The sequence below is a fragment of the Amblyomma maculatum genome, chromosome 1 (genome assembly GCF_055883805.1).
Source record: "Amblyomma maculatum isolate TAMU_Amacu chromosome 1, ASM5588380v1, whole genome shotgun sequence".
Taxonomy (NCBI): domain Eukaryota; kingdom Metazoa; phylum Arthropoda; class Arachnida; order Ixodida; family Ixodidae; genus Amblyomma; species Amblyomma maculatum.
Window position 1 is genome coordinate 309,657,219 of NC_139344.1, and position 25,487 is coordinate 309,682,705.

The window sequence follows — 25,487 nt, forward strand, 5'->3', positions numbered from 1 at the left end:
GCACACAGTTTCCGTACCCACTTGCTTTTGAGTATGTACACATGATCGCTGCATGCTCTCAGTTTTATCTCTGTTTAGGAGGGTGTCCACAATCGTTAGCAACAATCTGCGGATACTGGCACACAAGCGTGTAGTTTTCACGTAGATAGGAACTTGGTGTATACTTGAGTGAAGGCTCTCCAGCTTATGATACAAACTATTTGTAAAAATAAAAATAAATATGATTGTACAGGGATTTTGGGGAAACCCAACAGGTTGCTTGCTTTGATGGATGTTTGGAAGGAATGACTAAGTGAAATGCTCAAGTTCATAGGCCTCTTGTTCGTCCAACACGGGCATTATGAAACTTCACTGGCTGAAGCTGCATTGGAATGAGGGCAACATCTGCAGTGGTTTGCTTCCACCAGGAACAATGCTGTGAATCTGCTTTCATAGCAGTGCTGGTGCTCCTCAAAGTGGCAGTCCTGTACAATGTAGACCAGCTGCCACAAGTAAAGCACCGGTACATCAATCAAGTGCGAAGCCCTCACAGCTACATTAGGCAGGATTTGCATGTAGCTTCCCGAGAAGAGTTCAATAAGCAGATATTTAACCTTCGTGGCACTCCAGCTCAAATTTTGTCACCCTCTGCAAAATGTGCCAACTATAAACCACAAAAAGTTTACAAATTCACGAAATGAGTTGTGCTATGAGCAAAAGACCGGGCTTAAAAATAATGTTTCTAGCAATTTGGCAAAGTTATGAGAATGGCAAGCCTTCACAATGAACCACATAACACATTGGTTCCTGGTATTTGGCTTCACTGCATTTTATTGGTGTAGTCGGGAGAATAGGAATTTCCAACTCGCAACAACCACCCCATCTTGATACATCAAAGCAACTGCTGCAGACATACAACAGATCCGAAGGCATGTCGCCTAGCACACATTACAATAGATGCTGTCAAGAGAGTGCAAGAAGTGGCCGATTCCATGCCAAGTTACTTAAGACAATGCCATGTTTCGGACACCATCACATACAGAGAACTTTTGCTGAGATAACCACAGCTGTGTTATCCCCGCAAGGGTCAAGTGTTGTTGTATATGACAAACTCTTTAATCCATGCCAGGCCTGTTCACATATCAATCTGTTGCTTTAATTCTAAAGGCTGAAAACTAGAGAGGCAAAAAACTGCAGTCACACATTTGTGCTTCTCCACCTCCCGCCACGGCAAATCATGCGTCCAAAATCACTCTGAATGCTTTCCAAATAACACATCAGCAAATGCAAGGCTGACAATATTCCACAACAAGATTAAACACATTGCAAGCAAGGTATTTTAAACTTAACTAGGAGCACGCTCTAAACCAGTAGAAGGAGTGAGAGTATCCATTTGGTCACACCAGTTACAGCGCACTGCACTACCGAGGTAGCAGAGGAATCCAACTGGTGGAAGAAACTCGTACGTCGGCCCCGAGTATTCCTTGCCTCTGCAAATGTAAATAAATGAGAGCAATACTGCAATTACATTTAGTTTGCATAAATTCAGCAAACTCGCTTACAGTAGAATTTGATTCGAGTAAAGCAAGTGAGAGTGCCTGCCGCAGAAGGAAAAAGGCAGCAACGAGACTGGCAGTCAATGCTAGCACAAATACAAATATTTAGCACACTTACAAAACACTGAAATAGCAACAAAGAGACTAAGTTAAATCATGTGTGCAGTAAGTGCGGAATATGCTGCGGCTTGTATGGAATTGTAATGAAGAGTGCTTATAGCAGCAACTTACAAGCTCTTTGACAGGATTACAGATAGTAGATGCAACGGTGCCTCACTCTCCTCAACAAAACATACCACCTCAGGTTAATTATTGCTTTGTTTTCAAATAAGCTGTCAATGGCCTTGACAGCAGCTTGAAGCGAAGCACTGCCCACTATTTATGGGGGCATTATTTCTGCTATCATTCTTAGTTTTCTCAAAGTGATGACGCTGCTGGAGCAGGCAAAAGATATATATTAGGGAACTCGGCGGTAGCGACATGCATTCGAAGTGTTAAATCTATATAAATAAGCTCAGCGAGTTCTACCAATGCAGTTATTTTGGTAGTAAAAGGGCAGATACTCTCATGGGCAAGAACCTATGATAGCCCAAGTCACCCTCATTGCTGCATGCACCGATGTGAGTACTCGACAGTGGAACGTGTGAGCATATAAGCACAATAAATTCGTGCGGGTATACGCCCGTATCTTGTAACCATTTCGTGCTGAGCAGTAGGCTCATTTCACTCCGGGGCTCATTTCGCACTGGGCCAGTTTACATTTATACTGTCTCTCAGCTGGCCAGTAACTCCCCTTCTTTAGCACTTCGTCGACACTGCAAAGAAGCTGACCTCTTGCACTGCAGCACCACGTATGGGCCGCATGGATGAATACCTTTCGAGTTTTTTGACAGAAGCGCGAACGTTTTTATGGGCCCAGCCACTATGCTGAAGCTGCGAGGAAGGCAATAAAACCTCCTGATCATAAACCAGCGCGTTCACGTTGGCGCACACCAAAATGCCTGCTACTGCCCAAACAAACTAGGCCACAAACGAAGAATCTTTAAAAAAAAAAAAAAAGGCAAATTACAAATTTCCGTGACTGTCGACTCACAAATAGTTTCACATCATCTGCAAGTCGCCGCGTACGTCCCAATACCCCAGTGCACCTCGAAGACAACAGCAACCGGCGACCGATCGGTGCACAGCAGCAGGTATGCAACGGTTGTTTCAAGCGCGAAGAAACGGGATCGACGCCATTATGCAGTCTCCACATGCCTTCGCCCGGAGACTGTCGGATGATTACGCCGCGTCAGTAATTGTGACTACCGCATAGCTGCACTGCCGTGTAAAAACTCGTTAAAAAAGCTGCAAGACGGTAGCAGAACGCCGACAAGTGCTTTACCTAGAGCTCGCGGGCATGTACGAAACACCATCATTCGCGTACGACTCACCGTAGTCGGAGGCTGCAGACAGGCCAGGGACAGGACCGAAGGCTGCGCTGTTGAATTTAGGGCAACAATCCACGAACTGAATCAGATTTTCACCGAATTTGCATCTATCGGGATGATGCCCCGCAAACTACAACAAGCCGACGCATGAAAAGCGACCTAGGGCTCGCAAGGCGCGAGCATCCGTTGCCCGAAAAGCGCGCCAGCTTTTGTTCGGGTGGCTCGGGCTCGGGCGCTGTGAAACGGGGTATTTGGCATCTGAGTTTGAGGCTTATTTCCAGAAAAAAGCAAATACTAAAAGTTATTTGACGTCACATCCGTCGAGAGAATCACCGCATCCTCCTTTCCACTTTGGTTCTGGGCGCGCATGCGCAGTTCACGGAGCCGGCTCTCTGCAAGTTCAGGGGCCCGATCCTCGATATTCGCCTTCCCCTGGCGGCGCCATATTGTCTTTCTGATTGGCTCAGAAAAGAGTCACGTGCTTCAAACTTGTGGCGCGAAACCATCAGTTGAGGCAAGCACTTTTAGCGGTTACGTCAAAATGACGTAGCCGTGAAAATTGATTTCAACCGGAGCTATCCTTGTTGCCTGGATGACAAATACGAATGATTTTGGAGTGGAAGCAAAGTTACTGATGGTGGTTTGGAGAACACTTACGCTCGATTAACCAATGTGATGAAAATAATGGCATACTGGGAAGGAGCGGATGCTCAAATTTGATTGGCTGGAGCTATGTCACGTGAAACACGTGATACGCAAGCATATTTAGATTACGTCAAATTGACGCGTCATGACGTAACTGACGTGCCGCCATTACCGAAAATGCTGACGTTTGGCCGCCATAATTTCGCCGAGTGGCGAGGTGCCCGAATTATGCTAATGAGACTATGGCGACAGGCAAGCTGATTTATGCAGCCGTTAGCCTACCGTAGTTTCTTAGCTTGTTATTAAAAGTAAAAGGATAACTTTATATACACCTTGTATGGCTTTTTAAACGGAATAGAAAGGCAAATTATGAGCGCATATGAAATAAAGGACGTTTGAGACAATCTCTAATGGGGCAGAAGCGTGCGGCCGCGTGACGGCGCTAACTGCTTTCTTATTTCAAACCCTTTCTTCCATGGTAAGAAATTATTGGTCTGCGCGGTTATAATAACCCAGCAATGGCGGCGGCCATGGAGGGAGGTACGCTTACGAGTGGTCTTCGTGCAGTTCGTCGTCTGCAAGTAGTGATCGAGGATTTGCTGCAGCACAGCAATGCTGTCAAATTGCCTTGAAAGATAGCTCGTCAGTACAGTCAGATCTGAGGAGTGTAGTGTGGCGGCTTTGCAAACTCCGAGGCGAGAATCGCTCTGCGCTCGGGTGTTTCGGGTGGAATCGGCAGTGGTGAACGCCTCTGATGTAGGATGGCACGAAATGTATTCGTTCGGCCGAGCAACGAGCTCCTGGAATGTGTCAGGCTTCTCGATGGGTGTCGGCCAGCAAGGCAACGCAGTCAATCTGCTGGAAATGCTGCAGCACGTCGAGCATCATAGAGGTAAGCGCAATAGGAAAACCTGCAAAGGTGACTGTTCATACAGCGTCATTCGCATTCAAGTTGTGCGCAGGCGGGAAATGACTGAAGATTAAAGGAATACTTACAGGACGCATGCGGCGAAAAAAAAAAAAAAAAAAAAAAACTGAGTGTGCTCGTAGTTGTCACGATTTCTTGGCTAATGGTTTCGACGACCGAGAAAGGAAAGTAATGTGAAATCGCCTGATATAAGTCGTTCCTTTAGTTGCAAAATAGAAAAAAGTTAACCTTCGCACTACAATTTCCGCCACCAACCCGTCTTTACCTGTTACGGAAATGGTTCACTTAGGTATTGCACTGACCATTTCTTGCATTCATAGATTACACTTTACCGCAGCTTAGCTTGCAGCATTGATGATTTTGAATGTTCCTGTGCCATGCGTGTTTGATATTTTATTCGCATATAATTTAGGCACTAAACATTTGCAGGTGATCGTGTGGACCTTGTGCAGCCATTGCAGCACTTCCGATCCGAGTCATCATGTGGGCGAGAAGTCCTGGGGCCATATTCAACATCATTAACCTCTCTGCTAGGCTTGTATAATCTGGGAGGCCACGCCTTGTCCCTGGACGGCCACATCAGATGTGAAGTGCTATGCAGATGGACAGCTCTTTTTGAAGATCGTTACAGCTTGTAGTGTGTGCAGATCACATGACATTGACGCCACCTGCAAATGGTAATCGCAGCAGGAACATCGACAAGTACAAGGAAGAGGACATGCAACATTTATATTAACTTGGACAAGAACAACTTGATCACCTGCACTTGAGATTTTCACTCGCTGTCATGATTTTGATATATGCCACAAGTGATCAATGTCACTTTGAGTCACTTTGGGACGTTAAACCCCACAAACCAAACCAAACCTTTCTTTGGTGCTATAATTTTTTGTCTACCATCTGTAGACATACTGAGTGTATTCTACAAGTGCTGTGGCCCTCGCTGAGAGCTGTCATTCTTTGTTGTATACTTTGCTTTTTTGTGTTCTGCTTAAACTCAGTGTGCATTTTATTAAGTGCTTCATGTCAATGAAACGCAGGAAGGTACAAAAACGTTCTCCTTCTACCTCCAGAAGTGCCATTCTGAGTAGGACGTGCGTGCACATATAGTTCACAATCCACTTTGGTGTTTGTGGCAAGCAAGCAGTCTGCGACATACTACTTCAGTGAGAATATTTGACATACGTGTACCCTGGTGGATGTGTCTGCAGTCGTTTACCATAGCAGAGTCCATTTCGTTACACCTATCTTGTGTGCTACTAGGGTGAAACGTGAGGTGCCCACTGTGTTTTTCCACGAACTGTAGAGTGAAGCGAGCTGTGCTTCTTTGTATTTGGTTGCCTTTATGCTTGTTTTCTATTGCTTCCTTCATATGCTGAACGTAGATGAACAGCAATCAACTAGTTTTCCCAAGGCTAATCTGTGCATCTATTTGGTGGTCATTGTCTTTCATTGTTGTATGCACGAAAAATGAGGGCCCCGCCAACTTGTCAACCCATTTTGGCAATTTTAGATTCCACTTTTGCAAAATTTGCCATTTTCACTTTGCACTGCAATTACCGATGCTTTTTAGTCATGTTAATCAAGATCCCAGATAACCTGTTTAACCTCTGCATCATTTGTGTGGCTCGGCTATCAATGAACATTTTTGTATTCATTTTTTTTTTACAAAGGCAACTATTGACTTCTCTGTTTTGTAACTAGGTGATATTGATGTGCATGTGCACCCACTGGCAAAAGTTCTTGAAGGTGGCTTCGCAGGGGAAAGAATGCATTCATTTGTGTACGAGATAAATTTCTTGACATTTCATGTTCACTATATAACCCATAGTCACAATAATGATGCACAAGCGCAGGAATGAAATAAAATCTTTTTGATAAGATTGTCCTTCATAAATTTTTGACTGCAGGTCTACAAAATGCTTTGCTCCTTTTGTACATTGCTACATATCTTGTTCCATAAAATATCTCCCTCCATGATAGCGTTGTGTGTAGACCTTCCATACCCCTATTATGAGGCTGCTATCTGGGCCAGTTGCTTCTTGACACATTCTTGCTGCTGCCACATGCCCTCCGGCACTCACATATGTTAAAGGAGGGTTGGTAAAGCTCACATATTCATGCTCTAAGCCACTGAAGCATGGCTTCATCACTCGAGATGTTTATCGAATGATTGCAGCTGTGTATAACTGCTTCATTATTTTTTTTTCTGTTAGTTGCTTTTGTAGCCTTATCTTCATTGTTCTTTGTGAGCTTTAAATTGAGAATTTTAAGGAAGGGGCAGACATTTTATGCCAATCACTTTCATCTCATTTATGTGGAAGCACTTTCAAGGACACTTTTGTTTCATCATCACTTTTCAACATTTTGTACCATTGTGCTAGTACTGAGTTGTATAACTTTTTGCTCTCATAAGTGACAGCTGCACTAGTTTCACTTACACCTATCCTATTGTCACATTTGTTTTCTACGTTATCTAGTATCCCTATGCTTTCCTATTATATCAGCTTCAGCAATCCTCTCTGCATTTAACCCTCAGAATGTGTTCCATATTTTGCACGTCTGCTATGTGTACAGCCTAAATTGAACACCACAATATATTCTTAAGATTGCATTCAAAAGATAACTTCCTGAAGATACAATCCTATTGAACACAGTAGACGTCATACTATCCATAAGTGAGCCATTCTTTTTCATGATGTATTGAAGAATTTGTGAACAAAGCGATTTCATTTTATCTTGACCACATTCTTCTGTTGTTTCTGTGGTACAGCCTCTGCCACAGCTACATCTATAACTTGGCTGTTGGCACCGTGGTCAAATGTCTTGCGAGCCAGCAGAGTCTAATGTAGCGTAGATGTTCAGCTATTGGCTTCTTGCTTTTTTTTTTGATGCAGCAACGTTAAAGCCTCTTTTCTGCACAAAATGTGACGTTGTAAGGGGAAAATCTTGGGCACATTTCAGACAGGTGACATGGCCGAGTACTCAATGTGATGTCTCTGGCTTCACCTTTGAGATGAATGTGTGAGGTGATAAACCTTGCAGGATCTTTGGATAATAGGACAGGCAACCCTTAGGCCATGGAAACGCATCCGTACAGCTTGGTTACAGTGGGCTTTATAGGTATCTAGACAAGTGGTCTTCCACATAATTGGATAACTTACAGGTATACGCTACTGATATGTATCATAGAATAAATACTAGGTGTTAGCAGTAGCAAAGTCGATTCACACGAATGAGAGTCTGCAGACAGGAGCCATAAAAGCTGTTGTGTCATAGCGGTAAATGCTGAGCTTGCGTGTCCCCACAATTGTTTTTTGAGCATGAAGTTTTCAAGTGCTGTGCTGGTTTGCCTGATAGCCGTCACATTGAGTGACTTGCTGAAATAATGCTTAAGGCTTGTCTTCCTGAGACAAACATTTCTGCTTTTTGGTAGACTGCATAAAGGGAGCATTCTAGGTGTGGCAGGCATTTATGCACAGATAAAATCATTCTTACACACACTATAACTACCTTTGCCCTGTCCATAACAGAATCAGGGAATACTTGCTCTGTCGCAGGTGCCGACTGCCATTTAAATGACGAGTTCCATATTTATTTATTTATTTGCAAGTACTGTTAGCCCTTCCGGGCTGTTACAGGGTGGGTAATGTACATTTAGGCGGCCCAACAAATTTCCAACTCTTTATCAAAAGTTTTAAAGAACAAGTTTTTTCAAATACGCTTCGGTCAAGGTTGTTTCATTCAATGATTGTTTTAGGCAGAAACGAAAATTTAAATACATCAACTCTTGGCACATACGACATCACTTTGATACTGGTAATACTGCGGAATGCATAGCATCCCTTGACTGTAGTTGCAGCCTAGTGGTTTGAGCATTTGGGGACCAATCCTCAGTGGTGTTGGGTACTCTTTGGTAAAACAGTGGGTGCTTGCTTTGCTGGTGCTGGGGTTATCTTGGGCCAAACACTTGGAGAATGGGTTTTTGACCCTATCTTGTGTTCCCTTGCTTTGTATAACTAATTTCTCTTCTTTGGTCTCCAAGGCCGTGCCACCTTTCAGATATGGCGATGAGCTGTACAAGTACAATACTGTAATTACTTGAATGTGTGACAGCCTTTCATTTTTTAGGCTGTGTATTGTAGAGTGTGGAGTGCTGTAAATAAATTTTGTATTGTTTTGTATATTGTAATTTTCATTTTTCTTATAAGCAAGGCTTGATGTCAGGTGCATGTAAAAAAAATGCCAAAAAGTACCGAAAGCAAATAATACACCAATTGTTAGTCAATGGCGAGCTGTTTAAAGCTACAGGGAATGTGTTGCGTGAGTAGCAGGCCTCTTAAAGTGTGCATGTTTTGCCAAAATAAAGGACAGAAGCTATACTGCAACCTGTTGGAAAAACCATGCATACAAGACACACTAGCTGCAAATCATACGCTCATTTAAACAAGCCATCACGTTTAGTTTTCCAATGATATGCAATCAGAATATCGAAAAAGTAAATTCCATGCTTTATTCCCATATTTATGCCCGTATTCAGGTGAGGTTCATTTGAGCATGTTTTTGAGTCAGAGTGTAGAGAGTGGATGTTAGTTGCACGTTGGACATTATGCATTGCTGGAAGAGCACACAGGGGATGGCAAAGCCAATACAAATCATACAGTATTATCACCTGGCAATAATGACCCTTTGCCAAAAAATCCAGAACACCACCCGATTGCGTTGCTGTCTCTCCTAAAAATAATGTACTGCAGGCCACATCAGCCTTGCAATTCATGTTTCTTTTTGTCTAATATTGTCCCTGTGCATACTTCTGTTTTCCTTTTTTGTTGCTGTTACTTTTTACTTACGGTGTCCTTAAAGTCACGCTTGTTTTCCCCTTTGGCTCCCATGCTTCACTCAGAGACAGGTTCGGGCTTTGTGTAGCATGTGCACTGGTTAATGTGTGCATGAATGCTACATTCAATGACAATTGCTTCAAGAAAATGGTTTCCATACTGCATCTAGCTCATTGTAATTAGGCATCATATATCATATTCACTCTTCATGTCTGTTCCTTCACTTCCTGAGCGTCAAATAAAAAAAGTGAAGGCATTTCTCTAGCTGACCTCTTCACCCTTCTCTCCTCTGAAGAATCTTGCTGCACTGAAAGAAAGTGCCAGATGCTATTGCAAGTGCAAAACTGGTAAACAGTAGCAAAGGAACAGGCTGTACCTGACAAATTTTGTTTCACTTGTGACATTGTGGTGTGATGTGTACCTGCATCAGACGAGCAGTGTTGCTACTTTTATAAAATGTTTTTATGCAACATGCTCAGAAACCAAGGACAATAATACCGACAGATTTTTATTTCATTTTAACGAGATAATTAATACATCTGCCACAACACAGTGACACTCTGCATGCGGTGAAATGTGCATACAACGTGCTATGTACGTCTAATTCAGGGCACATTAAATGCCATCAGCGTGAAAGCTAACCCGTTGCTGCCAGTGGGCATCTGCATGGTTACACTTTTTATTGCATTTTCATTGCTGCCAGAAAATCTTATCTGCTTATTTTTGCGGCTGCGTGAAAACGTCCCCGCCGCGATGGCTCAATAAAAAGTGTAACCATGCAGACGCCGGCTCTGACCCGCAGTATGTGCGTAGCCCAGTCACGACGATCGCATTTCGATGGAATTAACACGCCAGCGTGTTAATTCCATCCTAAAGGTGGTCCGATGTCAGCGCAGGCTAAGATCGCCAGGTATATGGCCTAATCGAGCTCTCCACTATGCGTGTTTTCACTACGCCGCTTCACCGGGCCGATATCCGCACGCTACGCCACTGAAGCCGACACGTAGCCGTAACAGACTTAACATGATGGAAACGGTGGGCTGCCGCAGGCAGTTTCCAACGGCAGTGATACCTTGAGAAGGTCAGCGTTGTTGTCGAACAGGTGTGTCTCTTCTCTAGTGGCAACTGCAGCCCGAAAATCTGCTGGACGCTTCCAATTCTCAGTATTCGTAAACAACTTCTTTATACCCACTAGCTGAGGTGAATGTGCAAAGCTCGATCCTGATACTCGCCGATTTCTTTGCGTGACTAAGTCCATAAATGAAACTTACGCACAGCTAACCACATGCACGCATCTCAAGTCAGGCATCGCTCACACTTGACGACCGGCTGTTTGTGGGGTTTGCGTCGAGTACCGCCGTTCGCTCAGCCTAGCTGCTGCTGGACGTCCGACAGCGTGTGTACTATGATTCACTGTGGTCGCAACGACCGTAACTAATAGTACAGTACAACCGCAATGTATACGTAAGTATCTCACTATCTCCTCAGCCTTACCCTGCAGCGTAAACACGGTTCGCACCGACCCTTCAGCTTCTCGGCATCGCAGCGTTGGCATTTTTGTAATCGGCGCCAAGTAGCAGACGACGGCGTTAATTTTTTGTAACTTTTTTCCCTGTTTTTTAAATTTCGTCATCAATTTCTGTGTACACGCGATTTAGCACCGCCCTAATTTACACGTCACGGGTACGTCACAACATGGCCGAAAAGGCGAATGTCGAGGATCGGGCCCCAGGTAAACTTGAGAGCGATTTTGAGAGCGGTGCGTAATACGGCGGCCGTATTACGCACCGCTCTCAAAATCGCTCTCAAGTTTGAGAGCGTGACGTCAAAATGACGAGGCTCAGACATGTGAAGTGTGACGACATCACGGCTTTAGCCAATTACAAGCAGGCTAGGGTGCTTAAAGGCCAACTCCGGGGTTTTTTTGACATTCGAATATTGTAGTGAAACTTTTACCACAGGTTCTTCTCTCCGTCCTGACGCATTCTACAAAATTTGGGTGCCGTACGATAATTCTTTCACGCGCAATACGGCTTTAAAATATGCCGTTTTCATGGCTTAAGGGCCGCGGAAAGTCAGGGGCACTTCCGTCCCGTCTAATTCTCCCAAGCGGGGGCGAAAGGAGGAAAGAAAAAGCTGGGAGGAGGACTTCTCCCTCGCGCCTAAATTTTCCCCTCGCACTGACGGCGCCGCCGACTGCGCTGCGTAGCTTGCTCCGTCCTCGCGTGAACCGCTGCAACCGTTACGACTCCGCTCGTTTTGAATTAGAACTGTCGTCTGCGTCGGTCTTCTGCGTAGCCTAGCGCTGTGAATTCTCTGCGTGTTGGCTTATCGGCCAAAGTCGCGATTTTTCGTCGCGGTTCTTTTACCCTGTGCATCTCATTCCTGCTGGCTCTTCGCCCATTCGTGAGACGAGAGACTTGTCTGCGTGCACCTCCAGTTCCGTTGACCCATCTCGTCTGCTGATTGTGCTGGCCATTGCAGTCGGCGATACCCGCTGTGTTTCGTGTTGTTGAACTTGTTACCTTCATGTACTGTGGAGAGACGTGCGTTTCGAAGAAGACGGTTCTTCCAGGAAGGGTAGTGTAAATTTTTAATCATGCATTTTGGTTATGTATATAGCACAGTGACATGTGATTATTGCATCAAATACCAAACTAGGTAACTAGAACGCAGGTATTTGCTCATGTTTCTACATTACTTTGATGGTATGGAATGCCTATAATGAATATGTGCATCATTTATTTAATTTCGTATCAACTGTACACATGTTGACAGGAGCAGTGCCGGCAAACTGGGTTCTTTGGTAGTGATAAATCAAGCATGCAAGATTGCAAAGTTAGCGCAGAACACATAACACTACTGTTAACTGTTAGCTATGTAAAGTGCGTGTGTGAGGGATACCTTGTCGCATCTTTTCATTTTCTGTTCGTTGTCACGTGCAGTTAATAAAAAAAGAGAAACAATATCTGCTGTTCTATGTGCTATTTCTTGCTGCGGTCGGGTACGCTTGATCGAGCGCCTGCGCCCTCGAGAGCGCTATGCTTGTGGTTTTTCTTTCCATCACACTGTTCGTGCCGCGAGCCGGTCGCGCCGCGGCAGAACGATGATGCGGTAGAAAATCCACGGGCAGAGCGTTTTCCTGGGCGCGGGCGCACGCGAGCGCGCGACCCGCGCTGCTTGAAGCAACCTACCGACACCCCCTTCAGCGCACCGTTTTTTTGGACCAGTCCGCTATACGACCTCCCCCGTCAAGTCCATTTTTTACGCGCCCCCGCCCGCTGTAATCCTATAATGGGGAGTTTGGCGCTAGCGTCTGTAATTCGTGGCCGCTGGGGGGAGCGGCTAAAACTCGCCATGAATAATGCCAGTGTTGCCTGGATTTTTGCTGGACAGTCGCCCTGAATCCCTAGCAATCCCTAGGTCGGATTGTCCCTAGTTGGGGGCACGGCGTGCCGACGGGCTACCGCTCATCGCCCGCCACCCACCCTGCTTGGGGATGCCGCCGGTGCCGCGGCGGCGGTTTGGTGCCGTGGCTTTTGTTGTAGTAAACGAGACTGTGCCTGTTCCACGGACGGGTGCGATCGAACTGACTGGTGTGCGCGCCGTGAACAACCCTGGCACATCTGCTGCGGCTTCGGTACAGAAAGGTTAGTGCCCGTTCTGTGAAAAGATTTGTTTAGTTGTGGACAAAGCATGCCAATGAAGGTGCCGCCATGTTCAAATTTTAGCTGCCCCTTTTGCGTGCGATGTTCGTGGTTATATGCTGTCCGCTTACCGTTCTTATTTGTCACATACTGCAGGGATTTGTGCCAAGGTATGCACTTACAGCACGCGCCAATTTAGCACGGTTGAAGGCGAGCACTGCACTGTCTTATGATGCTGCTGACTGGCGCTTGATGCTTTGTCTTTTATCAACCAGATACTCACGGCACTCGTCAGTGATTAGCTGCTTAGGGCGACGAAGCTCATTTTATGCTTTTTTTCGTTCTTGGCCCCGATTCTCCATACGCTGTTCGTTTTGATCACATCCGGGTGAAGTACTTGCCTATGATATCGCTCGAGCATCACTACGAGCACCCTCATTTCCCCTTAATTGATCTGCTTGTAGCTTGAAACTAGTGATACATATTGAGCACCAAAAGCTCGAAACTAGCACTGAACCTTTTACAGCCAAAAGCGGCAGCTATATGGATGATATTCTGCGTACCCTTGATGAAATTTTACCTAGTTTGCGTCGGGTACGACAAAAGGATAAGCTCTGTTGAGACAACAGAAATGATAACGTAAATACCGTTTAGACAACTCCATTGTAGCACGGAGACCACGTAGCGGTGCTTCGAAGTAATGAACTCGCTACTGAACTCCCCTTATGTGTGTGCGATTTTTCTTTCCTGTATGTACCTTTAGTTTCTTACACTCCTTACTAGAGCCCTGCACGGGTTGGATTTTCCAGCCCCTTCCCTGGCCCACGTTTGAAGACCATCCCGGGCCCATGGTACCAAGTCCATCGGCAATGATTACATGGCCGTGGACCCGGCCTGCGCTTCCACGACAGGGCCCGTGCCAAACCTGCAAAGTAAGTCTGAGCAGACACCTTAAAAATGTATTGCTTAACTAGCACATAACAATAAATCAAGATGAGAGACAAACCTTGCAAAATATTCTTGGTAGAGAAGGGCACAGTTAAAGCACCGACAGAAGCAAAGGCTCGGTGAAGAATATTTTGAGAAGACATTTTATGTAAAGCTATCTAGCACAATGTACATTTAAAAGGTATGGATTACGGGCATTTTAACTATGACCCCTTATAAGCAATTGGCTCTTGGTGCAAGTTCTTTGCTTAATCACCTACAAAAAGACTGCCCCTGGCAACTTTGCCCCAGGAACATGAGTGGGCTAGGGCAGAAAAAACCAAAATTTACATATTCATTGAAGAAATCACAGCCACATTGCCACATCTCTGTGGAGACGAAAAGCGGTAGTGTCTGTTCATTGTGCATGTATATGTTATTGGATATGTAAAGATTCCTAAAGCAATAAGCTCTTATCCTACAGCATTTATTGTAGCGTAGAGACATTTTTTGGAGGGGGGGGGGGGTGGCAAAGCAGACAGTCAGAATTTTTATAAACAGATGGCTGCCTGCCGAACAGTCAATTGAAGGTCCTTGTCCGTGGGCTGTTATGAGGCTTCAAATGTCCAGCCGTTAGCAGTAACACAAAGGTTAGAAGCTACCCTCTTGCTCACTGATTGCTGAGAAATCCTAAGCTGATGGCGTTGAGTACTTCAGTAGGCACGTGCTTATGCAAACGGGCTGTGTCATGCATGACAGGTTACAGCACTTCATAACACCTCCATTGTAGTACAGTTCGCTATAGAGTTTTGAGCCTTTCCTTTTTAACTTTTTTCACTTGTGTCATTGAATGTAGCCCGGCATGTTCGTACTAAATTACTTGGACAAAGTACCGAGTGGCACTGATTAAACTCTGTTTACAAATGAGCTTTCTCTCATTCTCTGTCAACATATGTACTAGTAGTGGTTCATTCATAAACCACTGGAATGATTTTAGTGTTCGAATTCCATCTCCAAAAGAAGCCATACACAGCTTTACCCAGCCTGGCCTGGTTCCGCCACTGCAAGCTGCAAGCCCAGGCCTGTATGTCAAGCCCGAGCCAGGTCCAGACCAATAAAAATGGCAATTTTCCAGCCCGGCCCAGGTTTTCGGGCTGCCCGAATTCATGCTCTGCTCCATACACTGTTGAAATTATTTGCCGAGAATAAGTTCTCAGCAGGCAGTACTTTGGTAATCTTTGTTAGGGAGAAATTACATGCCATAATTTTTTTGCCATAGAAACTTGGGCGATATCTGGCTTACACGACTACCTCAAAAATATCACCCAGATGTGTCCCTTGCCTGCAGTCGCTTGCTGTACAAACAGCATTGCAATTTATTTGCTGACACTATGGCGCATGTAGTGCGAAACAAAAGCAGGTCATTATTTGCTAAAAGATGATTGTGAAAGTATGAAAAATTTTAGTCACTGCTATTTTCATGGGAAAATGTCGCATGGCCTTGTATAGCCAATTAGGGCCAATTGATGAGAAATTTTTGCTCAAGATTTCTGCCAGCAGAGTAGGCACTGCTGTCATTTCTAATAGCTATTTCGTTTATTCATTTGCAGCGGCAGCAACATGTTCTGTTGTCTGTGTTTTGTGCACCCATATTCTGTTCGTTGCTTTAAAACATTTCTGGGTAAGTGCAGTCGAGACCGCGAGCATAGTGTTGGGCGAATTCACCAGGCGGCATGACAAAAGGAGGCAGTGTGGTGTAGAGGAATCCACTTGTGCCAAAGACAGACTGCAACCATGCCAGACAGGTTGCCAAGACATCGAACGAGAAGCCAGACTAGCCTATTGCCAAGAAGCTTACCAAATGCGGAATCAAGCCAAGACTGAAGCGGCAGCTACAAATGCGGCACCGGCCGATGGCTAATGCTCTTGACTTGGTTCAAAGAGAGCTGAACCTCTACAATTTTTAATATTTCATAACAAAGGCTTCAAGGATTTGCCTCAAGTGATTCCAGGTAGCCCTGCATGCACAAACCTTTTTCACGGATACACCTGCAAGAAACAAATAGTGGCGCATAATTGCTCCAAGCGATGTTCTCTTTGTTTTCCTTTTTAACTTGATACCATAAAAAGCACCCTGTGTGGCAGCACCTGCTGACTTGGTCATGTCATGTGGCCTTGTGATGTCACGCAACCTGACGGACAGTCATTGCAGTGCTGCGTCACCTTCCTGCCACTTGCCAGATACATGCCCATAATTTTTCATGGATGCCAGATTTTCTGCAGTATGGGACCCATCACAATATTTTTTGTTGCTAGAATCTAATAGTGCAGTGTTTCGTGACTTTTTTGTCGCTTGTCCGGCAGCAAGACACATTTATTGCTGAGATATTTCGATTTGAAGTTGAAGAGGTCTGCTTTCCTTCCAAGGGATTTAGACTTGCGAAAATGACGCAAACGATGGTGTAAACATAGACTCCGTGATTCTTGATGCATAGCGAGCAGTGCAATCTAGCAGCAGCTGAAATTAAAGCTACAGTTCGCCAAAGCCGTCTATTTGTTTGCACCAGGCATAGATCCTGAGCTTGACTGCAAAGTTCTCGCAGTGAATCTTGACCTTGGCACCCACAGAGCATGCGGTGCTTTTTAGAGTTGAGGTCACTTGACTAACAGGATAGAATGTACGAGCGCTGACGTGGCGGCAAAGTTTGTAGCTAGCGAAGCTATGGATGCGGCCACTGACATTGCCGAGCTACCATCACGAGTGACGAGTAAAGACTGCTACAGATGGTCTTTTTTGAATAGCAGCAAGGGGTGAACAATGCATTGTGGCAGAAAGTTAAAAGAAAAAAGGGGTACACAGGGCCTGTTTTGTTCAATTTATTTCGTTTCCTTCACTATTGTATTTCTTAATATGAACCAACCGAGCTCCCTTTCGTTCAATGCTTCCTTGGGTGTCTACACCTTATGTGGTGTACTCTAGCGTCGCTGCCCTGCAGATGGCAAACTGATGTGCCAGTAAGGTCTGTGCATGCACGCTGGGACAGCAGACAATAGAGAAATAGAGATATTTTGGCAAAATCCTATGCTTATCATAGATATGAGACATCGGTGACACTATTAACAGCCAGCAAAAGCATTCAGCACACTTGGGATGCAACTGTTTAGGGGTGAGTGAAAAATATGTAAAAAATGCAAGTGCACTACACAAGTAATGTAATGCGAGAGGTCTCAGCTGTTCGTGTGGCGCAATGGCTAAGACATTCAGTTAAAGCTCCAAAGGACTTAGCATTAAATCCCTTTCGAGGTGTTTTTTATAAGCATCCATACCATTTTAAATCTTACTTTTTCCAGCCTTTCTTTTCTTTCCCAGCTCCACTCGGGTCTGTGGAGGTTTATTCTGCCCAGTAAGTTATAACTTAATCCTGTGTGCATTTCATACCAGATTTTTCAATAGAGAAGCGCTTACTGAGGCATGAACTTCATCAGAGGAAAACTCTGCTGCTCCGCACTTGTAAACCAAAGCATGTATATCAAAAATGAAACCATGTGGTGATGCCAAATGCATAGCTGTGACTTCAAAGAACCAAAACATACCAAAACGAAGCTGACTGCCTGTGGCACTGCCAAGCGCAAATTTATTTTTGGCTTCCAATATTTAGCCTGTCTTTTTGCCATTTTTGGAACAAAAGTTAACAATTCAAACATGCAACCATAATACATGTTAGGCAGCCTCCGGGATCCCTTGCATGTCATTGTGCATGCATTTGCGATTTCTGTATTTCTGCAATGCCTGCATTTCTGTTCTCTTTTTTCTACCTTATAAGAGTTTTGTTTTCAGTGAAAGTGGTGTTTTTGTGATTAGGAGCCAGTATACCATCGCTGCAAGCCTACTTTTTCTTTCAGTGTTCCTTTAGCACTACTTGCAGGTCTACTGCAGGTCTTTCATATTGCACTCTGAACAACTTTTTACCCATGCTTTTCATTAAGGTTTTCGAAGCATGATGGGTTGCAGCGAATAGATTTGATTGCACCTGAAAACTTCAAACACAAATTGAGAGCCTGTAATTTCTTTTTTTTTTTTTTTGCTCACTGCGTGTTCTTTGCGAATGATGAATTTGACCACTTACTTCACGAGGGAAGGTAGCGCAAAAATACACGAAGGACGGAAGGAAGAAAGACACGGACAAGCGCTAACTCGCAACTGCGCTTGTCCGTGTCTTTCTTCCTTCCGTCCTTCGTGTATTTTTGCGCTATTTTCCATCATGAATGTTAACCAACTCGCCCAACTTTCGGCATTACTTAACGAGGGAAGGCTCGAGGATGTTGAAGCTACTTTGATTGCCCGTCACTAGGCACAGTTATAGCAGTCTCGTAGCTCACTGGTGCATGAGGTCTTTGAGGTTACTACTCCTTATCGCCATAGACACCAGCAGGCTCAGCATATGTATCTAGGCATGCGGCTTCTTGTTGGTTGACCCCTTATCATTTATACTGCGCAGTTTGTTGAATAATGGAAGCGTACAAGTTGACGCAGGAAATGAAACGCCATGCAGTCCTCATCGCACTGGCCGCGCGCCATAGCGACTTGGAAATTGCCAACTTTCTGAATGTAGCGAGGTCTTTTGTTAACAAGGGGCGAACAGAACTGATGTGCTGTGACGGTGACGTGGCATCTGTGGCGAAAAGGAAAAAACACAATCAGCGGTCAGACGTCGTCAGAACACCTGATTTTCTTCAGAGGCTGCAAGTCATCGTGAGTGACAACCCAGAGAAGTCAATGCGGGCCATTGCAAAGGAGCTCGATGTCGCAGAGTCAGCTGTCAGGCTTGCTGTGCACGAGGACGTGCGGTACCATTTCTGTGTCATGAGGAGGGCGCAATTCTTTTGTGGTAAAGCTCGGGAGAATTGTCTGCTCTGGTCCAAGCGCTTGCTAGGCAAGCTGAAGAGCCTGGAATGCTTTTTTTTTTTTCTTTCAGATGAAAAGAACTTCGATCAAGACCAAAAAGCTAATTGCCATAATGAAAGATGGCTTTACGGAAGCGCTAATGATGTGCCGACAGCATTGCACACAAAATTTGTGTGTGATGGTGTCAGCAGCCGTCAGCAACAAGGGCGATGTCATGCTGCCACACTGTTTTGCAGAAGGACTCCGCATTAATACTGCCGAGTACGCAGAGGTGCTTGCCGCCGTTGTGAAGCTCTGGACCGATACTGTTTCTAAAGAAAGGAAAACCTTGTGTCTTTCAGCAACATTCGGCTCTCGCCCACACCGCCCGCGTCACCCACGAGTGGCTGGCCAACAACTTCCAATAACCACATCACTCCCAACTTGTGGCCTCCTAGTTGTCCAGATTTGAATCCACTCAGCGTCGTTGAGAGAGAAGCCGACAAAAGGCCACATAATACAAAAAACTCTCCGCCTTGACTGGTGGGGTAAACCTTCTTTTCCTTCCTCATTTCTTTTTTCTGGACTTTTGACCAATGCACAGCAGTTGGTATAGTTTTTGTTCTTTTTCTACTCCTTTATTTATTGGCCTAATGAAGAACTCTGTGATCCCTCGCTACAAAGGGGAGTGGCCGCATCAGCATCATGCAGACAAGGAGAATTTTGATGTGTGTTTTAACTCATCCTCACGATAGACAAGGCAGTGGTTACGGCGCTCGACTACTGTTCCCAAGAATGCGGGATCGTAACCGGGCTTCGGCGGCCGCTTTTCGATGGAGACGAAAGCAAGGCCGCCTGTGTTCTATGCGATGCGAAAGAACCCCAGGTGGTCAAAATTTCCGGAGTCCTCCACTACGGCATCTATCATAGCCTGAGTCGGTTTGGGATGTTAAATCCCGCAAACCAAACCAAACCACTGTAGACAAGATTTATGTGCAGTTCACGATCCCGGGCGTGGCGCAGTTGGTTAAAGCTTAGGCTGGCGATGCGAGGGATGCAGGATTTTTATTTTTCCGATGACATTAGTTTCGGTTTCAGGTGATGTAATTTGATTGAAAGCTATATTGTGACCGAACGAACGCCGACAGTATGAGCCATTAAAGCGCAGCTGCCTCACTTTTCGAGAATTCTGCGACATTCAGGAATTTGACTCTCCATAAGCTGTCGGTAATGCTTTGTGTTTGTGTGCTATCTTTAAAACTGATGAAGTAATCAACGATTACAATTCGAGCTTCTCCTCACAGCACTGAAGGACTGCGTAGAAGCTCTATGATGACATCAAGGACGGTAATATTTTTTTCTTTTCGTTACCTTCGCCCACATCATGCGGTCCTTTTTTTGATGCCATCAAACAATGTTTCTGGGCCTTCAATTTTGGTAGCCTTGTTTTTACTTCTTTCAACCAAGCCATTCTACACGGGAAACATACCGGTGCCGTCAATGATGTCATTATGTTCCCCCCACACGTCGCTGTGTGGTGAGGAGAAGCTCGATAGCTGAAGCGGTTTAAATCGCTATTTGCGCCATTGTTTGAAACGCTAGCGCGAAGATATCTTGCATGTTTAACCTGGAAGCTGTAATCATTTGATTCCTTGAAACTCATCAAAATCTACAACCAGTGCAGTTTCCCTTTAAAGGCTTTCGCCTTAATACAGCGCTCGATGTCATGCTGATGCCACATGTAACGGAAAAGGACAGCCTCAGTGTCACTGCCTACCTTCAGCGTGCAGAAGTAGCCCGACGACTCGCCCAGCTGCGCATAAAAAGCCAGCAAGGCACCAATGCCTAACGTAACCTACAATGACAATGAAGATTACAAGCCAGCAGACCGACTCTAGGTTTGGATGCTGAATCACCATCGTGGATTTAATGAAAACCATAAATTTTATGCTGCTGTTTCCGCAAATCAAGTTCACTCATCTAGATGAAATGGGCTATGGAATTGTCCCCAAATGCTGCTGACAGCACCCCAGGGATGATACATGTCCAGAAATTGTATGTTGTGTGCCTATAGCCCTATTATAACTGATAGACACTGTTTATATTTTGCTTGATGTTTATTTTTGCCTACCTTTCCATTCAATGTAGAGCATTGGGCCATTGCTTCTTTGAGAGGGAAGTCATACCGCAAAGCTTTTTTTTTTTTTTCACGCTTTACGCTACCTGGACGCAGCTTTTACTCTTTTTGTTGTACAATGATGATGCACAGAGATTTACCTCGAATAATTGCCACAACACAACACTGCTTCTGCATTGTTCTTGATCATTGTACTTGGCAGGTTTACCTCTGTTTCCTTGCTGCCTTTAAACTGAGCACTGGGCATTCTGTTGTTCGATGACCAGTGCCTTTGTCGTGATTGGCACCTTGTTGCAACGAAATAAAAGTGAATCCAGTGTGCAGATAATGCTGTCAAACAGAGTACTGAGTTCTTTTTGGCTGATAGTAAATGATGGAATAAGAACACAAGGTTGCAAAGAGCATATGTAGGCTCTTGTAGCTTGTTAATCGGTGTGATGAACCACTAGTTTAAGAAACACTATCACCAACCAAATTATTTATTAGAACCCAACATTTCGCGACCAACTCGGTCCCTTCCTCAGGGGCGACTAAAGTTCGAGGCCCGCAGTAGCAGGCAGCGGCCTATGCTTGGCCGATCTGAAGAAGAATGGCTATACACGCGCCTTTATTCCAATGTGCTTCCCGTCGTCGAGCTAGCAGGACAAGAGGGTCGGTCAGCACGGAAACGACGAAGCGCCCTCGCATTGTCCTCCCATACGTGGCGGGCACCAGTGATGCGCTTGCACGCATCCTGCGGAAACACGTCTGTGTGTCGCACAAACCTACCTCAACAGTCTGCCGTTTTCTGCCGCTACCAAAAGACCGTATTCCCAAAGAAAAATAACCAGGCGTTATTTATAAAATCTCGTGCTCCGAGTGCTCTGCCTCGAATATCGGCGAAACAAATAATATGTCGGCGCATATTGCAGCACAAAAATGACGCTCGGCAATTGAACTCGAAAAGCAACCCCTGCGAATGTGCCGACCACAAAATCACCTTTGACGAGGTGAACATACTTGATGTGGAGACGAATTCTTTCAAAAGACGTCACGTCTTTTTTCGGTTCATCCGGCTGACAGCTGCAGCAGTGAACAGGAATCCGGGGACGCTACCCTGGCTCTGCTACACAATTGGACTTCGCCACGTGTGCCTGCTACTGCGGGCCTCAAACTTCAGTCGCCCCTGAGGAAGGGACCAAGTTGGTCCCGAAATGTCGGGTTCTAATAAAAAATTTGGTTGGTGATAGTGTTTCTTAAACTTTTGTTTCAAGTACCCAACCAGGCGGAGTTACACCGAAGATGTTCAAGTCAATGAACCAATAGGAAAAGCTTTAGGCCTTTCCAGTGACAGGCTTTGTAAAGAACTAATGAGTGCGGAGGACAAGTCTATTTGCCATGTTTGAGCCTAGTCAGAGCCTCTATGAAGGCACACAAAGGACAACAAAGGAAAAGTTATCTAGCTCATTTTGGATATGTTGACATTCATCCAGCAGTAGTTATGGCTGACTGCATGGCAGTGTAGCCTAGCCTCTGAAATCTGCTTCCAAAAATTGATGTCAACATACGCAGTTTACTTGTGCAATCCGCTGGTGTTGGCAATACCTGTACTTTTTTTTTTTTTTTTTTGTATTTTCCAGTCTACAAGAGTTCTGTTTCTAGCTATCTTTTTTTGATACTCACTTTTGACAACTTGGAAAATCTTTCTTTTTGCAGAGTTCAAAACCTGGAAGGACCATATGGAAATCTGTGAAGTGGCTCATTTTGTTAGTGGCAGGAATGGCTCATCTGCATACCATGCAGGTTTTTGCAAATGCACATCTGTTTGTTAGCCGACTCTGAAAAATATGAGGGCTAAGGAACCTGTTCCACGTCATGTTCAAAATAGGCTGTGATTATATGCCTAAGCTGCTTCTGACATTGCCATGGTGCTTTTGATTTTGTATACAAATGCTGTCTGAATAAAAGGTGCCTACATATTTTGTATGTTTAATGAACTCAAGCATGTGATGGCTCACATGCATGACATTGTTAATGATGGTCCCCAAGATACACAGCATTTAATTGATGCTAATTATATGGAGTTAGCTGCACGTTAACCCTGTAACTGCCAAATTAACTCCCGAAAAACATACTAACATCACCAGGTTTAGTTGTAATGTTTTTCATACCATTCTAATTCTAAAAAGTTTCCTTCATTAGTAAAGCATGCTGTCACTTCGCCATCTTTGTTTTGTTTTTACCAGTGTATGCACATCGCAAACGGGGTCAGAGTAACTGTCAGGTACAAATTCTAGATTGTCAGCGAAGCTGCTGTCTGAACTACTTTACGAAAGAGCTCTTTTTTTTTTTTTTTTAGGCATCACCGCCACCGGCACTCTTTGTGTGTGGCACTATCATAAAATGACTTTTGTCATGCCAAAAATATGTGCTAGACTGAAATGTGCATTTTTTTTCCATGGATAACTATGGCTCTGTAGAGTTGAAAATGCAATCAATGTATTTACCAGATCTATTCCTTTTTCATTGGCAGTGCAAGCAATGTAAGAGCAGGTTGGACAAGTGCCACTTGTCACTGGCAATACTGGCACAATTGCCAATGACAAATGAAGCTCTGAGATAAAGGACTAAGCCAGCATATGGTTTTGTGGATGCGGAAAGTTATGTGTAGTTAGTCAAGTTTGTACACAGTCGTCTGAAAGATTCTCAACATTTTTACAATGATTATTGCAGACCTGCAATGAGACACTAGAATATTCACTTTTACATAGAAAAGTGATGCTGCTTCAATAGAGGCAATATGCGAAGATGCCCGTATGATATGCAGCAGTATTAGTAGTGCACAATAAAGGTTCCCAAGAGGCTAAAATTGTGGCCCTCCTACAGCCTGGAAATAAAACCCCATATACTTTGCTGATATGCACAGAAATACTGCCTGTTGATAACCAGACATACGCTGCACCTACCTCCACCATCTGTGCTTGCCTTGGATTGCAATGCCTTATGTAACGTGCACAAAGGGATTGTACTTTATTTTGCAATTAATTTCGCATGTATATTTTGGTGAACTGTCTGCAGCCACAGGGCCTGCTTTTGAGCTGCATAGATTGTTTTCTCCTCATGGAAGTTTACAGTTGACAAGTGTTCTGTTCGGTTTATGGGGTTTAATGTCTATTGGCTATGAGGGATGCTGTAGTGGACAGCTCTAGAAAATTCTGACCACCTGGGTTTTTTATGTGCACTGACATCGCAAAGTACAAAGCCGCCTTGCATTTCGCCTCCATCAGCTGCCACCGCAGCTGAGAGTAAACCTGTATCCTTGGGATCAGCAATTAAGCTCTCTTATCACTGAGCCACCGCAGCAGGGTACAAGTGAACATGGCTGAAAACAGATCCATGGCATGAAAAGTTTTCCCAGCTGGTGTACCTGTAGGCATAGGTTCAGGTGCAGAAACATTTTCTGCAAGATTTTGCCTTGCAAACAAGCAACATTTGTGCACAACCTGCGCTGTGTGCAAGGAGGCTGCAGTGACAAAGCTAAGGTAAAGCTTGGCCACAAAGCTGCACATGCAAAAAATGAAATGATGCATTTTGAAAAGCCCAATGCTCAGCTTCATTCAAAGATGTGTACAAAGCCAAAATTTCTTTCGCCAAACATGAAATCCATGTTTCCTGTACAGCTGTTGTGCATAAGATGCCCATCTGAAAACCGATAATCAAAAGTTTCGCACCTTGCTTAACTGTGAGGAATCCATTTTTATTGCATGCTTCAAGCTTACTCAAGCTGTTGGGCTGTTCCTAATTTGTTAGCATTGTGCAAATTTGCCAGCTGGCTAATGTGCATCATTTAAAATGATGCACTCTAGCCCGCAACCAAGCTTGAACAAAACTAGCCAGGGTTCTTCAATAAATTTGCATTTCGGAAACACCCTGGAGCCTGAAAGTTGCAAGGAATGGCGACTGCTAAATGGCTTTCTTCAGCTGCACAGTGCCTTCAATAAGCTCAAGCTTATGACACTATTTGGCAGTAAAGTCTTCTACTGGCCTGATTGGTGCACTATCCAGAAAAAAGCATTGGCACTCGTGCTGAGCAGGTCTAGAATAGGAGATGTTAAATGGTTCACAGGGCAGAGCACAAGCTGCTTTATTCTAGGTGTAGGAAATTACCAACATTACAAAATAGAGAGAGGGTACGTACACAGGACAGGAAAGGAAATGGCTGACTAAATATTCTCAGCCTGTGGAGTCATCTGTCTGACTGTTGGGTCAAATGCTATGCAACCACTACATAATTCCATTCTTAAAAGCTTGGGCTCGCCTCATGACAATGGCATTAATATTTTTCTATTTTGCTGCATTAAATAGCCGTATTGCTGACACAAGCTGCAAGTCTGCGAAGTGTTCACTAGACAAACTGCTTTCAAGCAATGTAAACCGTGAACGCCACTACTACTACCGTTCCACTAGCACAAGCAGCAAGCATCGGTGCCGGAGAGCTTCTAGCAAAGAACACTCAGAAGCATAAAAGTCGCACAA

The 25,487-nt window shown here is 44.6% G+C and overlaps 2 protein-coding genes across 4 annotated transcripts; both read left to right on the forward strand.

The window, feature by feature from the left end:
• Positions 1 to 4,134: 4,134 nt before the first annotated feature.
• Positions 4,135 to 9,739, forward strand: LOC146207046 (uncharacterized). The gene is made up of 2 exons (XM_084594082.1): positions 4,135 to 4,502; positions 4,968 to 9,739. Exons 1-2 carry the CDS (start codon positions 4,382 to 4,384, stop codon positions 5,174 to 5,176), a joined length of 330 nt encoding a protein of 109 aa, XP_084450208.1. The 5' UTR covers positions 4,135 to 4,381; the 3' UTR covers positions 5,177 to 9,739.
• A 2,987-nt stretch (positions 9,740 to 12,726) lies between these two features.
• Positions 12,727 to 23,091, forward strand: LOC146207047 (uncharacterized). Of its 3 annotated transcripts, none has more exons than XM_084594201.1 (3): positions 12,727 to 13,026; positions 13,807 to 13,955; positions 18,927 to 19,338. In XM_084594201.1, the coding sequence occupies exons 1-3, from the start codon at positions 12,876 to 12,878 to the stop codon at positions 19,305 to 19,307; spliced, it is 681 nt and encodes a 226-aa protein (XP_084450327.1). In that variant the 5' UTR covers positions 12,727 to 12,875; the 3' UTR covers positions 19,308 to 19,338. The 3 variants fall into 3 exon arrangements, 2 of the variants coding, with proteins under 2 accessions (XP_084450327.1, XP_084450405.1); XR_014705018.1 differs by lacking the exon at positions 18,927 to 19,338 and adding an exon at positions 22,668 to 23,091 and having other exon boundaries at positions 12,737 to 13,026; positions 13,787 to 13,955; XM_084594279.1 differs by lacking the exon at positions 18,927 to 19,338 and adding an exon at positions 22,668 to 23,087 and having other exon boundaries at positions 12,747 to 13,026.
• Positions 23,092 to 25,487: the final 2,396 nt, after the last annotated feature.